The 13,725-nt window shown below is 41.4% G+C and overlaps 1 protein-coding gene across 2 annotated transcripts in view; it reads left to right on the top strand.

Moving 5' to 3' along the window:
* Nucleotides 1-13,725, top strand: part of ACVR1 (activin A receptor type 1) — a 140,434-nt gene that overhangs the window by 84,770 nt on the left and 41,939 nt on the right. For both annotated transcript variants that reach the window (XM_042994480.1, XM_042994479.1), the window contains exons 4-6: nucleotides 5,656-5,919; nucleotides 8,367-8,578; nucleotides 12,032-12,131. In XM_042994480.1, the coding sequence (XP_042850414.1) occupies nucleotides 5,656-5,919; nucleotides 8,367-8,578; nucleotides 12,032-12,131 (576 nt within the window). The remainder of the gene's footprint in view (nucleotides 1-5,655; nucleotides 5,920-8,366; nucleotides 8,579-12,031; nucleotides 12,132-13,725) is intronic.

Below are 13,725 nucleotides of genomic sequence, written 5' to 3'. Positions count from 1 at the left end.
TCCGTGAAGAGAAAATTCATCCGGAAGCAAATATCCATCAGGCTTGTACTCCTGTCAATCATTGAGGCAGGCGAGGGCTCTGTAACAGCAGAGTAGGGTCATTCCCTCCCCTCATGGCGCTCCTAGTCCGGAGGAGAGACTTGGACGTTCGGTAGCCAGACAGACACATGCATGTGAGTGTATACAGGTGGTTCTGACTTTAAATTTGAGTGTGTGAACAAAGGCTTCTTTAAGAGAAGGTAGATGCTAACTAGGTAAATGGAGTATAGGCAGGGAGGGAGGTAAGCACTCCACATGGAGGAAATTCCCTACCTAAAGGACCTGATATCTTGGAACAGGGGAGGCCTCCCAAGAATGGAGGGGATAATAGGGGAGCCTAAGGACGTGGGGATCAGCTGCACCAGGAAGGACTTCTGGCCACATTAACCCTCCTGTCTCTCTTTGGAGAGTCACAGAAGACAGAGAGGATTACATCTGAATGGGGATGTGATTTGCTCGGTTCCAGAACACTGGAGGCAGGGTACATTTGTAGCTATCATCAGTTCAAAATCTTGGGAATCCTGAAATCATTTTATGTCATTGTTATTCTAATTTATATGTGATCCTATTCAATCTTTCTTAACTCCAAGAATATGTTTTCTTCTTCGCTTTACAACTTTGCCAAGTATCTGTTTCTCTGATCAGGGGTAAACAAACAAACAAACAAACAAACAAACAAACAAACAAACAAAAACAAATGGAATTTGGGTTCCCTAGATGGGGGTTTTATAATGAGAGCATTTAATGGTGTTTGGGGTACCGTATTCCCAAGCATATAGCTTGCCTTCTCACCAGACCATCAAATGCCCTTCACTAGGCATTGCAGACTGACCTTTGTGTTTCTGTCTTAGGAGCAGGCTTCTGGCAGTGATACCTGGCATTGCAAAATCCATCACTGAGCCTTTGTTTAATGCCAGAGATCTCAAATGCTTTCCGATTCTGGAGAAGTGCCAAGCTGCACTTTCAGATTAGGAGGCCATGGAAGGGCTCCCATATCTATAAGCCTAATATAGGCTGTCATTTCAAATGAATGAGTCGTTTATACTGTTGGAAGGAGTCCAGATATGTTTGGGGTTCCTTTTTTAGCCTATATAGTTCTGAGCTATCTGACTTTTATAATAATAGTCTAATAACCATATTGTCATCTGTGCTACTTGGAGGTGAACCTCTAAGAAATTCAGCCTGTTCCTTTTGCTGACCTCTGGGGTGATAGTTGCAGGCTGGTTTACTTGTAGCAGTTTCTCATTTGTCTTTTGTGTCAAACTTTAGTGGGAGATGTGAGGTTTTGTGCACCATTTAGAATGGTAATCAGTTTAAATGCTTTAAAGCGTTATGGAGTGCATGACTGAGAATGTGGGGGATAAGCCCATGGTGGTCTGCTTAGATTTCTCAAGTCCCACTTAAAACATAAATGTGAAGATTTTTACTCCGAGGTACAAGAGCATCCCAAACTGTGGACAGACGTAAAAAGTCCACGATGCTCTCTGCTCTGCTTCTTCCTGTGACAACAGTCTGTCGTGAGGCTACGAGAGTAGGTGTGCACAGAGGATGAGCCCAGAACGAGATCTTTTAAGAGGTTTGGGCTTCTGAGCCTGCACCTCTGGTTGTGGAGCCAGCCCGCAGTCCTCCCAGGTGGCGTCAAGAACTCCCTGCGGCTCCCAGCCAGACCTGTGAGTGTGTTTGCACAGACCTGGTCCTGGTGATACAAAGGGCGCACAGTGCCAGCCATAACACTGAGTAATGCTGGGAGGTGCCTTTTAGAACAAACAATGTGGGTGAGCTTCGCAGAGAGGGAATACCTCTGGCTTGACATTTAAATTACTGAATTATTTAAATGAATGTCAATTAGGTGGAGTAGACTTGCTGCCTTCTGCCAGGGCACTTCCTAGTTGTTTGCAGAGGCAAGTGCAAAGGGCTTTATATCAGATACGGTGTTTCCTGTCTGTACTGTTGGAAATCAGTCACGGAAGGTGATTATCCATTCCTTGGTGTACCTCGATGTGTACTATATGTATGTCACTGTTGGAGAAATCTGAGGTCCACAGACCCTTACCCGTGGCCCTAAAAGGGATTTTGTAATAGTTCTGTCACCCTGCGTGCCCCCTACCCCCAACCCACCCCAAATAAAAAATCACAGGCCCACACATGTTATGGTTATTCCTAAAATTGGACAAGACTGAAACAGTGAGACATGGGCATTCTGGGGCCTGCTCTGTTCCTTAGAATTGTGGATGTTGAGATATGAAAATGCTGCTGTCTTGCTTTTAACCTTCTTTGTTGAATTAGTAATCCTAGCTCAGAAATCTCTTTGGCATCTCTTCGACTAATCCACTCTGTCAGATGAAACTGGCAAAGTGGCATTTAACTAATGTGTGTGTGCATGCAGGCATGTGCGTGGTGTATGTGGTCATTCTCATATTCTTATGAATTTAGGGTCTGCGTTTATATCTGGCAGTATATAAAAAATAGATTCATGATGGGCTCTTCTAAGTAGTTATACAGAAATACCCAACTTAAGAAGATTAAATGTTGGTGAGAAGCAAAATTGGACGTGAATCTGGTAAAGCCTGTGTACTTTCCCATTAGCTAACAGCTGGACTGAGCTCATGGTTCCTCATATCAGAGATTAAATTAATTATCACATAGCACTGACAACTGTCCTTCTTCCCCTTTTTTCTTTTTCTGGATTGTGGAGGTGAGGATATGAAAACTCTAGTTTTTGACACCTTAATAAGAATTACCTGTTTAAAGGTAGTCAGCCCTCGGCCATCTGCATACATACAACTAGTAGAGGGATGTAAAGATTCAAGGAGAGTGTTTACTAAATGAATGAATCCCTTTGACTCCGTTTATGACCCCCACAGGATAAGATCTGATTACAGTTTATAACCTGTCATGCCTCATAGTTGGGTATAGTGAATTGACCTTTACTGAAGTTGGTATTTACTCAGGGCTGCTCAATTCTGGCAAAATTCTGTAGGTTACATTCCAAACATCTGTCAGGCCATCCCCACATCCTGTCAAAAGCTAGAGACCTTGGAAGGGGGGTCCACATCTTAATGTCTGTGAGCTAGAGTTCAATTTCAGCTCTAATTTTATTATCTATCTATCTATCTATCTATCTATTTTTAAGTAGGCTCCACACCCAACTTGGGGCTTGAACTCTTGACCCTGAGATCGAGAGTCATATGCTCCACCAACGGACCCAGCCAGGCACCCCAGGGCTCTAATTTCAAGAGCAGAGCTCACTCTGAGAGCACATTAAAGAAATCATTGTTGTTGTTATTTTATTATTTTTTTTTAATTTGACCTTTTTTATTAGAACCACAAGATGTTGTTAATTCTTCTTACCAGGACTGTCCGTTTCCATAGGATCAGTGAGTGAGGCCTCTGTTGCCTACGGTTACTTGTTTGTGGTTGTTCCTACTGCACCATGGGCACCACGAGTTGAGGGGTGCATACTCCTCAGTCCATTATCAATCCCTGAACAGCTACTCTCTTAACGTTATTTTCATTTACCCTTTCATCCTCACACGAATCCTTCAGCCCCAACCCAGTGTCAGTAGACGCAACCTCTCTAAGGATGTATATCCTGGGATAGCTTTGACCTCTGAAAATATTTAGGATTTTAAAATACATGTTTGTGTTTCAGATTTTCATGCATTGTGTTATGGCACAGTTTTCAAATATAGTATTTTGAATTCCCTGCTGTAGATCACAAACAAATCAACATGATACCGTTAACCACCCCTCCCCTTATCCTGCCCATCCGTTTCCCTCCAAAGAATCATCACCTGTTGGGCAGCATAGTTGGCAATGCCCAGCCCAGCTTTGTGCCATTCAAGAGTGGCAAGCATGTCTAGACTCCCTGGAAATATTATCTTTCAACTCACTTTTGGCAAGTGTAAACTTTTGCTGGGTTATGTCAACAGATATATATGTTTCTCATCCTCATAGAAATAGATTGGTGCTGGAATTTCTCTAGGCAGGGAAAATAAAGACTATCTTTTGGCTCATTAAAATTTTTGCTCATTAAAAATGTCTGAGGCTCTTGATTCTCGGGGGTGAGACTGGTGACATACATACACTGTCAGCGGCTATTTTGGATCTCCTGCTTTCAGGCATGTCTTTGCTCTTGGATGAGCCCCTTGTGGTTTTCAAAAGAACTAGCAAGTCAATTATAAATAGAAGGCTTGTGTCTGTGTGTCTGCATGCACTTACTCTGTGGGATGAGGCACCCACATTACAGTGGGTAGTGAACTATTTTTCACTTCTTTGAAGAGGGAAGAAGAAAGATTAAGAACACTTTTCTCTTTTTGAGATAACCCACGTCTCTACAAACACCCACACAAATCTGTGTAAATGAACTTGACATTTCAAAGACCTTACCTTAAGGTCTCCTCTTGAAAGCGCAGCTACCCGACCTGTTATTTTAAGAAAGAAGTAGTTATCTCACAGACCTGCTACAGAGGGTTCAAGAATCAGAAGGCAGTCACTCTGTGCCATAGACCTTTGGAGGGAGCTCTGAAAGCTGAATTTCTTTATAGGAAAACTGCTTTGGAACCTCTAGGACTTGGCTGTTTACATTCTTTCTTCACTTTTCTTCCCTCCTAGTGCAAACTGTTGGGACCAGCAAGTCTGAACTAATCATTCTCACAAGGGAGGAGAAAAGAAAGAGTGATTTGAAAAATTAGGTTGCAAAAATTAGATTGCAGATGTTTCCAGAAGGAGACAATTAGGAAGTCTGATTAGGTGTGCTTCACTGATGGACAAGGCACATCTTTCCATCACACCTTAGACCTAGCAGGTGTTGACTGCTCCTGTGGTCTCACCTCTTACCTTACTTTTAAAACATTGCTCTATTCCCTTTGTCTCCTTGTACCCTCATCTTCAATAATCAGTGCCATTTTTTTTTTTCCTGCCAGGCAAACATGTGTAAGCAGTGATTAATTTCCCTTGTAATCAACATGAAAACTTCAGTGTTGTCACTATTGAAAAATTAATCTAAGGCATCTAGCTGGAAATATTGGTAATAGACATTTGTAATTACAGACTGTATCCTTGTAAACTCTCGATTATACTGGGCTCTTGCAAATAATGGCGGGAACACCAGCATTCCTTGTATTACTAGTTGATGGATTAGTATGGAGTTAGCAGGAACTGGCATTAACAATTGCCCTATACTTAGGAGCCTTTAAAAAAAAAAACATAAAATAAAGGTGATGAGCATTATGTCCTGGAAAAAACATTTTATTTTGATGTAAGAATTGGGATGTGAGAGCCTATCAGGCTGAAGAGAATGTGAAAACCACAGTGAGGGGAAGTTCATTCTCAGAAGCCTCTGAGTACATGATAACTATTCTTTGGCCTGGTATGATCTAAAAGAGCACACAGTTTGTATAAATGTGTTCCTGTACTGAGAGGCGATTATCATTTGGTAGTTGGTCAAGTGAGAAATACAAGATAACAAAATGTGGACATCATGGCCAGTGATGACACTTGGCCTGACTTGCTGTTTGGTGAATGTGTTGTAATGGTCTTGGAGAAACCATCTTATTGCCCTAATGGGGGTAAAACCCATGTAGTGATTTCTTTTCCCTTCTTGCTTTTTTGCAGATGAGAAGCCCAAGGTAAACCCCAAACTTTACATGTGTGTGTGTGAAGGCCTCTCCTGTGGGAACGAAGACCACTGTGAAGGCCAGCAGTGCTTTTCCTCACTGAGCATAAATGATGGCTTCCATGTCTACCAGAAAGGCTGTTTCCAGGTCTACGAGCAAGGGAAGATGACCTGTAAGACCCCGCCATCACCTGGCCAAGCTGTGGAGTGTTGCCAAGGCGACTGGTGTAACAGGAACATCACGGCCCAGCTGCCCACCAAAGGTTCCCGTGGACTTTTCTATTTCTAGATCAAGGGTTTCTGTTAATGTTGTTCTGTGTGGGTTAAAGATGGAAGTAGCCACAAGCTTTTCCTCCTACTCCTTGAACTAGAGGTCATGGGTGACAAGGAGGGTAGCTATAGATGAAGAAGGGAAAGGCATGGCCTTTTGGAGTCTGAAGGGGGATAAATATCTTTGGGCAAGTGAGCAAGATGTGTCCATCTTGGGGAACAGCTTGGGTGACCAGATCTCTCTTGGTAGTCATGAGCAGGTGAAGAGCTCCAGATACCCTTTTCTGTTGAGGAGCCATGGTGTCATAATTTATGAAACAGTTTGGCTTGGTAAATATTCATCTCTTTGTTGAGTGTGTAGGAAGTAAAATGGAACATAAGAATCCAGTGACTGAGTAGAATATGTTTCCTTCTTTTTGAGGAAAGAGACAAAGCCTCACTAACCTTTGCTCCCATATCTGATTTCCCAATGAACCATTACTGAAGCTTGAAGCTGGGTAAGATTTCACATGTAGTTTCTGTGGAATCTTTTTCCATGTTGTGTTCAAATGGATTCCATTTTCAGTGGAAATCAGTGTTTCTCTGAAACTGTTTCCCCATAAAATGAGCCCTACATTGCTATCAAAAACTAATGTTCCTTAGTCTTTGTAGACTCACTCTAAGACAAAGTTAATTCTCTTAATCTACAGTACATTTTTAATAGGCATAATTATTTAATTTTGCACTCACAAAAAGAAGAAACAAACCAAGAAGTGGAGTAGGAGAGGCTACTAGCAATGCCCACTGTCAGAAATGTCATCTAACAGGGGGAGAGACCGAAAAATGAAAACAAAACAAAACAAGACAAAAAAACTGATGCAAGATTATGTTGTGCAGTGTTTCGGTTACGGTGGTGACGTTAAGACATATAGAAACTGTTAATTTTGATAAGCAAATGTTAATTCTGTTAATTCATTGAATAATGAAAGAAGATTTTTAAGAGAGAGATTAAGTATTCAAATGGTTAAAACAAAAAGGGTACTTGATGGAATAAACTTTACTCTTAACCTTTGTGAGTTAAATTATTATTAATAGAGTGGACGGACACAATCAAGTATCTGCACTCACACAAAAGTTATACCTACAATATGGAAAGTTCCTAATCTGCAGAACACTGCAAGACTCTGAGTTGTAATAGAAAATTTATTTTCTTTACTTAAGGAATCTCTAATTCAATTAGGGAGGCTCAATATTTATAATTGAATGTTGTATATAATTAGTTTGACACTTTATCGTACAAGTGACGTGTACCATGGAGTGTAATGTGCCAAGTTGGAAGTTAAATCTCCAAGATTTGGAAGGTTAAAAGAAATGTATAAAGGACATCAGGCTTGCACTTGGATTGTGGAAGGAGGCAGGGATGTGGAAAAGAGGCATATGTGGGGAAGAACAGGGCTCGGTGACACCATGTCGTAAGGGGTCTGACATTCAGAGATAATTATTGTTTGGGTACTTTTTTAGTGTTTATTCATTTATTCAGAGAGTGAGAGAGAGAGAGAGAGGAAGAGAGGCAGAGAGGGAGGGAGAGAGAAGGTCCCAAGCAAGCTCTGCACTGTCAGCGTGGAGCCTGATGTGGGGCTCGATCCCATAAACCGCGAGATCATGACCTGAGCCAATACCAAGAGTCGGTCACTCAATCAACTGAGCCACACAGGCACCCCTGTTTGGGGACCTCTTAATTATGGGGCTTCACTATCCAATCAAGAAATTTTTCATTTACCTCACTAGGCAAGTAGAAAGTCTTTGTGTGTATCTGCCTGAGTGGTATGTGAGTGTTGGAGTGAATGCACGGATGTTTGAATGGGTAATGTAATAATGCCAAGCTAGGGGGTGAATGAGTGATTAGGCGAGTGAGTGAATCAGTGAATGAATGTTTTGAGTGAGTGAATGAATATTGGATAAGTGAGTAAAAGAACAGATGAATGAATAGGTTCCTAGGCAGAAATCCTAGGCAGAAATCGTGATGTGAAAAGATCAATGAGAATTCTGCGGTAAACATCCAAGATACATTGAGGAGAACCACAGATTGGGTGATTTGGATTTAACTCAGATAGTGCTTTCTCATAGGAATATTACGTCATAATTTCTGTAAGGGCTGAGGATAAAGCATTTGTACAGAGATTTGTGTAGTACTCCATATTTGAAAAGTACTTTCACGTACATGCATTAATACAGTTGGTTCTCTGTGGAATCTTTTCAATCTCTGGCTCTGTCTAAATGAATAATGGTTCAAATGACTGGGCCATTGGCCAGGTGTTAGGAAGTATTTTAGTTTTCACGGTTTGTGACTTGCAAGACTATGTGGTCAGCATCAGGACCCACTTGTTAGGTGTTGGTTATGCTGAATAGTAAGTAAACACTGATCCTTACAGCCAATTGCCCTTTTCTCCCCCATCTCCAGGGAAATCCTTTCCTGGAACACAGAATTTCCACTTGGAGGTCGGCCTCATTATTCTGTCTGTAGTGTTTGCAGTATGCCTTCTAGCTTGCCTACTGGGAGTCGCTCTCCGAAAATTTAAAAGGCGCAATCAAGAACGCCTCAATCCCAGAGATGTGGAGTACGGCACCATCGAAGGGCTCATCACCACCAATGTTGGAGACAGCACTTTAGCAGTGAGTTTGTGACCCCAGGGAATCCCAACCATAACAAAGATGGCTAAAGATGCTTTCCCATTCCCACCATGAAATGCTAACCAGTAGCTGGTGACTGGACAACGTGCACACTTACCACTGGTCACTTGTGTCCTAGGCAAGCATATGTTGGCACCTGTTTAGTCTCCCCTATAGGAGAACATTTATTTTAGGCATTTATATTAAATAAGGGGGGGATTTATTTTAGTAGATTCTTGGTAGTTACTTTTCTTTTGGGAGTAAGGGAAAAGGTACAGAGAATGGTTGCCTATAATTTCGGGGTCGGGGGGGGGGGGCTTGAAGTAATTCAGTTACTCTATTTTTAGCAATAAAAGTACTTTCAAAAAAGCACCTTTGCTTAATATTAAAATCACTTTCCTTTCTAGATTATTTTAACACCCTGTAATTTAAGACTTTAAAATTTGACATCCAAAAAAGCAGCAATTAAACTTTTCATGCTCCTGTGCTGCCCCCTTGTGGAGTGTAGCCATTTGGTTAAACAGTGGTATCCAATAAAATATGTGTGCCATATATTTAATTTTAAGTTTTCTAGTGGCTCCTTAACAAAAAAAAAAAAAAAAAAAAAAAAAAAGTTTAAAAAAGCCCCACCATAGCTGATATTAATTTTAATAATATGTTTAACCAAATGAATAGAATTATCATTTTGACATATAATCATTAACCATAAAGAATGATGAATGAGATATTTTACATTCTTTTCTTTCCTTCCCTTTTTTTTTTTTGCAACTAAGTTTTTAAAATCTGATGTATACTTTACAGTCACAGCATGTATATCAGTTCAGGCTAGCCACATTTCCCTTGCTAAAAGCCAGCATGTGGCTGGTAGCTGCATTTATGGACAACTCAGTGTCAGACACCATTGTATTTATGTTTTAAAGTTATTCTTTTGCATACTTTTAAATGAAATCACATTAAAATGTGTCTTCCTTTCTTACTTTTAAAATTGTTGAGTGTTAATTTTACAGAAACTTTAAACTTCAAGTGAGACAAGGGAACCGCTTGCTATAAATAGGTTACCATAAAATGCAAAAGAGAGAAGTAATAGCCTTCTGAAGTGATGCTATGCTGAGTCTGATGCATCCTTTGAAAAAGGTGAAGATGAGTGAGTGTTAGGTGTTAAAGACATGCTAATACGAAATCGAGACTCTCCTTGTCATAATTTGATGGAAGACCGTCAAGGTCATAGCTTTCTAATGTGATTCAATGTTATTTAATGCCATGGCCATGCATCACCTAAGATCATCTCATATTAAGTCTTGTGCTGCTAGGGGACAAGCTTAATAGTGTCTGGTCCTTCTCCACCTAAGCCTGCCCTGCAACTACCGTTTTGCTGGAGAAGACTCACCCTCACCTGTCTTTGTAGCTCTGGCGCTATTCTTGGACCAACTGGGCTAGTTGTTAAAACATTTGGTGGTAGCTGATACAGGCTAGGAAATATCCCATCCTCCTCTGCCTTCCCTGCTATTGGGCCACCGGTCAGGTGTACTTTTTTGTATGGAAAGGGGGAAGGAACCTCGTTTTCTTCCGTTCACCTATCTATTTAGATTGTAGTACAGCAGAACTGGGAAAACAGGAGAAGAGGGCGTTCTGTTTCCCAAAGAAGAGAACCACGGTTTTTTGTTAGAAATGTATTTTGGAGTTTATTTCAAATATTAAGGAAAATTAAACGAGTTTACTGAGTCAGTAGCAAGAAGATATGAGGCTGAATCCTGAGAAAGCTTTAGCGAAGCAGGATTCTCAAGTAGATTAGTCAGAACTCTGTTCCCCAGAGCTTGCCAACCACAATGGACAATGATAGGAATATCTAGTGTAAAATGCTGTTAAGTAGCTTCTGTAAGTCTGGAAGAGGAATGGGAGTGTATGCTAAAATAGTCTTCTCAACACAGCCATGTTGGATGACAGTATATAACGATATGATAGCACAGTAAGGAACACTGTTTAAAACAAGTTATCATTATTCATCTATATACTTGCTTATTTAAGTGATGTGCTCATATATGTGGTTCAACAAACTCTATCTTACTGAACAGCTTCCTACATTGAAAAAGAAGCCTTGGGATCCAGGAGTTGAAGTAGATGTTTGTTAGTCTGGCTGATTCTCCTCCCCCGCCTTAAGTCTATGAACCAGATTTAAAACCATGATTATACATGATGAAAAAACAACACGTTTGTTTAATTTTCAGAGTTATTCTCTCAAAAAAATTGAATGAATAATGAGAAAACAGAACAGCAAAAGAGATGGTTAGGGAGATATGGAACTGCTTGATCTACATTCAATTTCTTGTTGATTATCCATTTTGTGGTTTTTAAGGATTCTAAATATCTTCCTTTGGATGTTCAGATTTTGGTAATTTTGCTGATCAACAGTACTTCCCAGTGGTGCTTAGAGTAAGGAAAAGAAGATGAAATGCAGATAAATCAATGTATTGCTCTAACAGGCTAGCTAAAACGTCTGGGAAAGGATGAGCTTTGGGGAATGTCAGCTCAACATTACTGCAACCACAACACCTATCACCGTGGGCACAATACTGTGTATTACAAATTATTAAGTCCTGATACAAAAAGGCATCTACTCTTTGACTTGCACTGACAATAAGAAGGAAAAACTTATGAATGAACTAATTGGGAGTTTTTCCCACAGTATGTTCCAGTAGGTTTGGGGCACGGTTTTATGTTTTAAATGAAAGTTTATTTTTCCTCTCTGCTTTGTGTATAATTCACACCGGGAAATGACATCGAGGGTTAACTTTTGTGATGCTTTTGTTCCTCACCTACCTAAAGGGTAACCTCCATCCAGGTGGCCCTTCTCTGCTTGTGTGTACCAGGGAGATGACCCACGTGGCCACTGGAGTCTTTCCAATATAAGCAACATTAGAATTGTTTGTTCCTTATTCCTAATTCGTTTATTCCTTTTTAGAGTTCCTTAGTTGGCATGCCAACTATAGTGAATCCTTTCATAGATAGTTATGAACAGAGCAGAACGTGGTCAGTTATGCCCAGCCTTGGACTTGAAGGCCCCTCTTTTTGCTCCACTTGCTGCTCTTTCTCTTGCTTCCCTTTGCACTCAGCCTTGCTCCTGGAACTTTGTAATTTGCATCTCTGACTTTGTGCCCTCAGCGTTTTTTGTTTTGTTTTGTTTTGTTTTAAATATATATATATTTTTATTCTAAAACTCTGGATGCACAAAGAGACTGCTTATCCCTCAGCAAACCTGTCTTCTATCGGGGAAAGGGCTAGCTTTTGGTTTTCCTAAGAAAACCAGTTCTTCCTCCAGTGGGACGTTCTGTGCACACTTACGGGCCACATGTCCAGGATTGCTGTGTCCGTGAGTGTTGCCGTGATACGCGTGCTCATACTCTGAACCGGGAACTGTTTCTCAGTAGTTTCTTTTTTTCTCCTTGTCTTGAACCACAGGATTTATTGGATCATTCATGTACATCAGGAAGCGGCTCTGGCCTCCCTTTTCTGGTACAAAGAACGGTGGCTCGTCAGATCACACTGTTGGAGTGTGTCGGTAATTCTTTTTTCTATTCCTTTGTGGGTTATCTGCAATGTTCGCTGTGGCTCTAGAGGCAGGGTGGGACTTGAAAAATCTGCCCCTTGCTGCCCGTTGCTCATGAAATCACAGGAGACGGTGTGGCTATGTATCTGTTCGCTCTGACCTGCGTCAGAGCACCTCAACTTGTTGAAGTTCTTGTCAAAGGAATCTGTTGCTAGTTAGTATGCAGAATGGCTAATCAAAAGCCTTTAGTTGTAGGTAGACCCTTTGGGGTGATGGGAAGGAATGAGAAAAGAATTTGTATAGTATGGCTGCTCCTGACTACAGGCATTGAGTGATCTGAGGTGAGTAGGCGTTTGGACAATACACTTGCTTATGGCAGTTCTCCAATCCCACTCACTCTCCCACTGACTTTAAAAATAATGAGATAAATTTACTAAGGCTACCTTTAAAATTGTTGTATTTAAACAAGAGTGATATCCATTCCTCTGTGGCCTGTTCTATTTTCCCCGTCTAGGAACAGGTTTATATATAGATGTAACATAGTGTGTACACGATTTGTGTTCCTCCTGTCAGTTTTAAGCTCATGTACATTTCCATCTATCTGTACACATCACAAGTATTTTAAAAGATTATGTAATCATGATCTTTTGAATGATCGTTGAATTTTCATGGTACTGCTCAGAAAGCCTTTTGCATGCCTTGCGTCTTTGAGTGCTCAGAATAAATTCCCAGGAATTGGGGTTCCTGGGTCAAAATTTGTGACCTTTTTATGGGCTGTTTATCAATTGCTGACCGCCCTCCGGGAAGATGGTACAAAATGCCCCTTTTTTGGGAAGTCCTGAGTTTTAGTAGTTTTACTTTTATTTGGCGGGTATTTCCGATCACCTGGTAGTTGTCATGAATTTCTCTTTTGGACGGTGTGCAGGAATGGCCATGGGGCGGATAGGTAGGCAGCGCCCCTACATGCTCTTTCTATTTCTCCGGCTTTCTTTTCTTTGCAGCTCCAGTCATCCCATCTTTTGCTTTTGGGAGGTGGCTGGCTGCCATTAGCCGCCTTCACCACTTGGCTGCTACCCTCTGACTTTTCTTTCTGTTTTCATGGAAATCAGGACCCCCTCAGGCCGGATAATGGGAAGGGGGGTAGGCAGCCTGGTAGGAGCAGCAGGCGCTGCCTTCAGGCACACAGGGGGCCAGCAGGAGTCCTTTGCCTCTGCTGTAGGTCTGCAGCCGCTGGGGCTGTCTCTGAACCACACTTCATGTTTCTCTTCTACAGTGGACCGTGGTGGGCGGAGAAAAATGGAAAAGCCCCAAATGTGCCCATTGCATACAACCAGGCTTGTCCTCTTGTACTACCTGACATCCCATTTGATTATGAACAGGGACAGGTATTTGAGTAGGAGTGAGAAGGCAGTGACAGGGATGTTTTCCTGTCTCGCTTCCCCCTACCCTCCTGTCCCATGGATGGTGACCATTCACAGGGCAGCCGATCTCAATAGCAGTTTTGAGAGACTGAGCCCAGAGTCCAAAGGGCAAAATATTACTGTGCCTTTAAAAAGACATGCTGTTTGGGGTAGTGTGGATATTCTTGAGCATTCTTTGAAATAGT

The sequence above is a fragment of the Panthera tigris genome, chromosome C1 (assembly GCF_018350195.1).
Source record: "Panthera tigris isolate Pti1 chromosome C1, P.tigris_Pti1_mat1.1, whole genome shotgun sequence".
Classification (NCBI taxonomy): domain Eukaryota; kingdom Metazoa; phylum Chordata; class Mammalia; order Carnivora; family Felidae; genus Panthera; species Panthera tigris.
The sequence above is the reverse complement of the archived record's forward strand: the minus strand, read 5'-3'. Positions and strand labels throughout refer to the sequence as shown.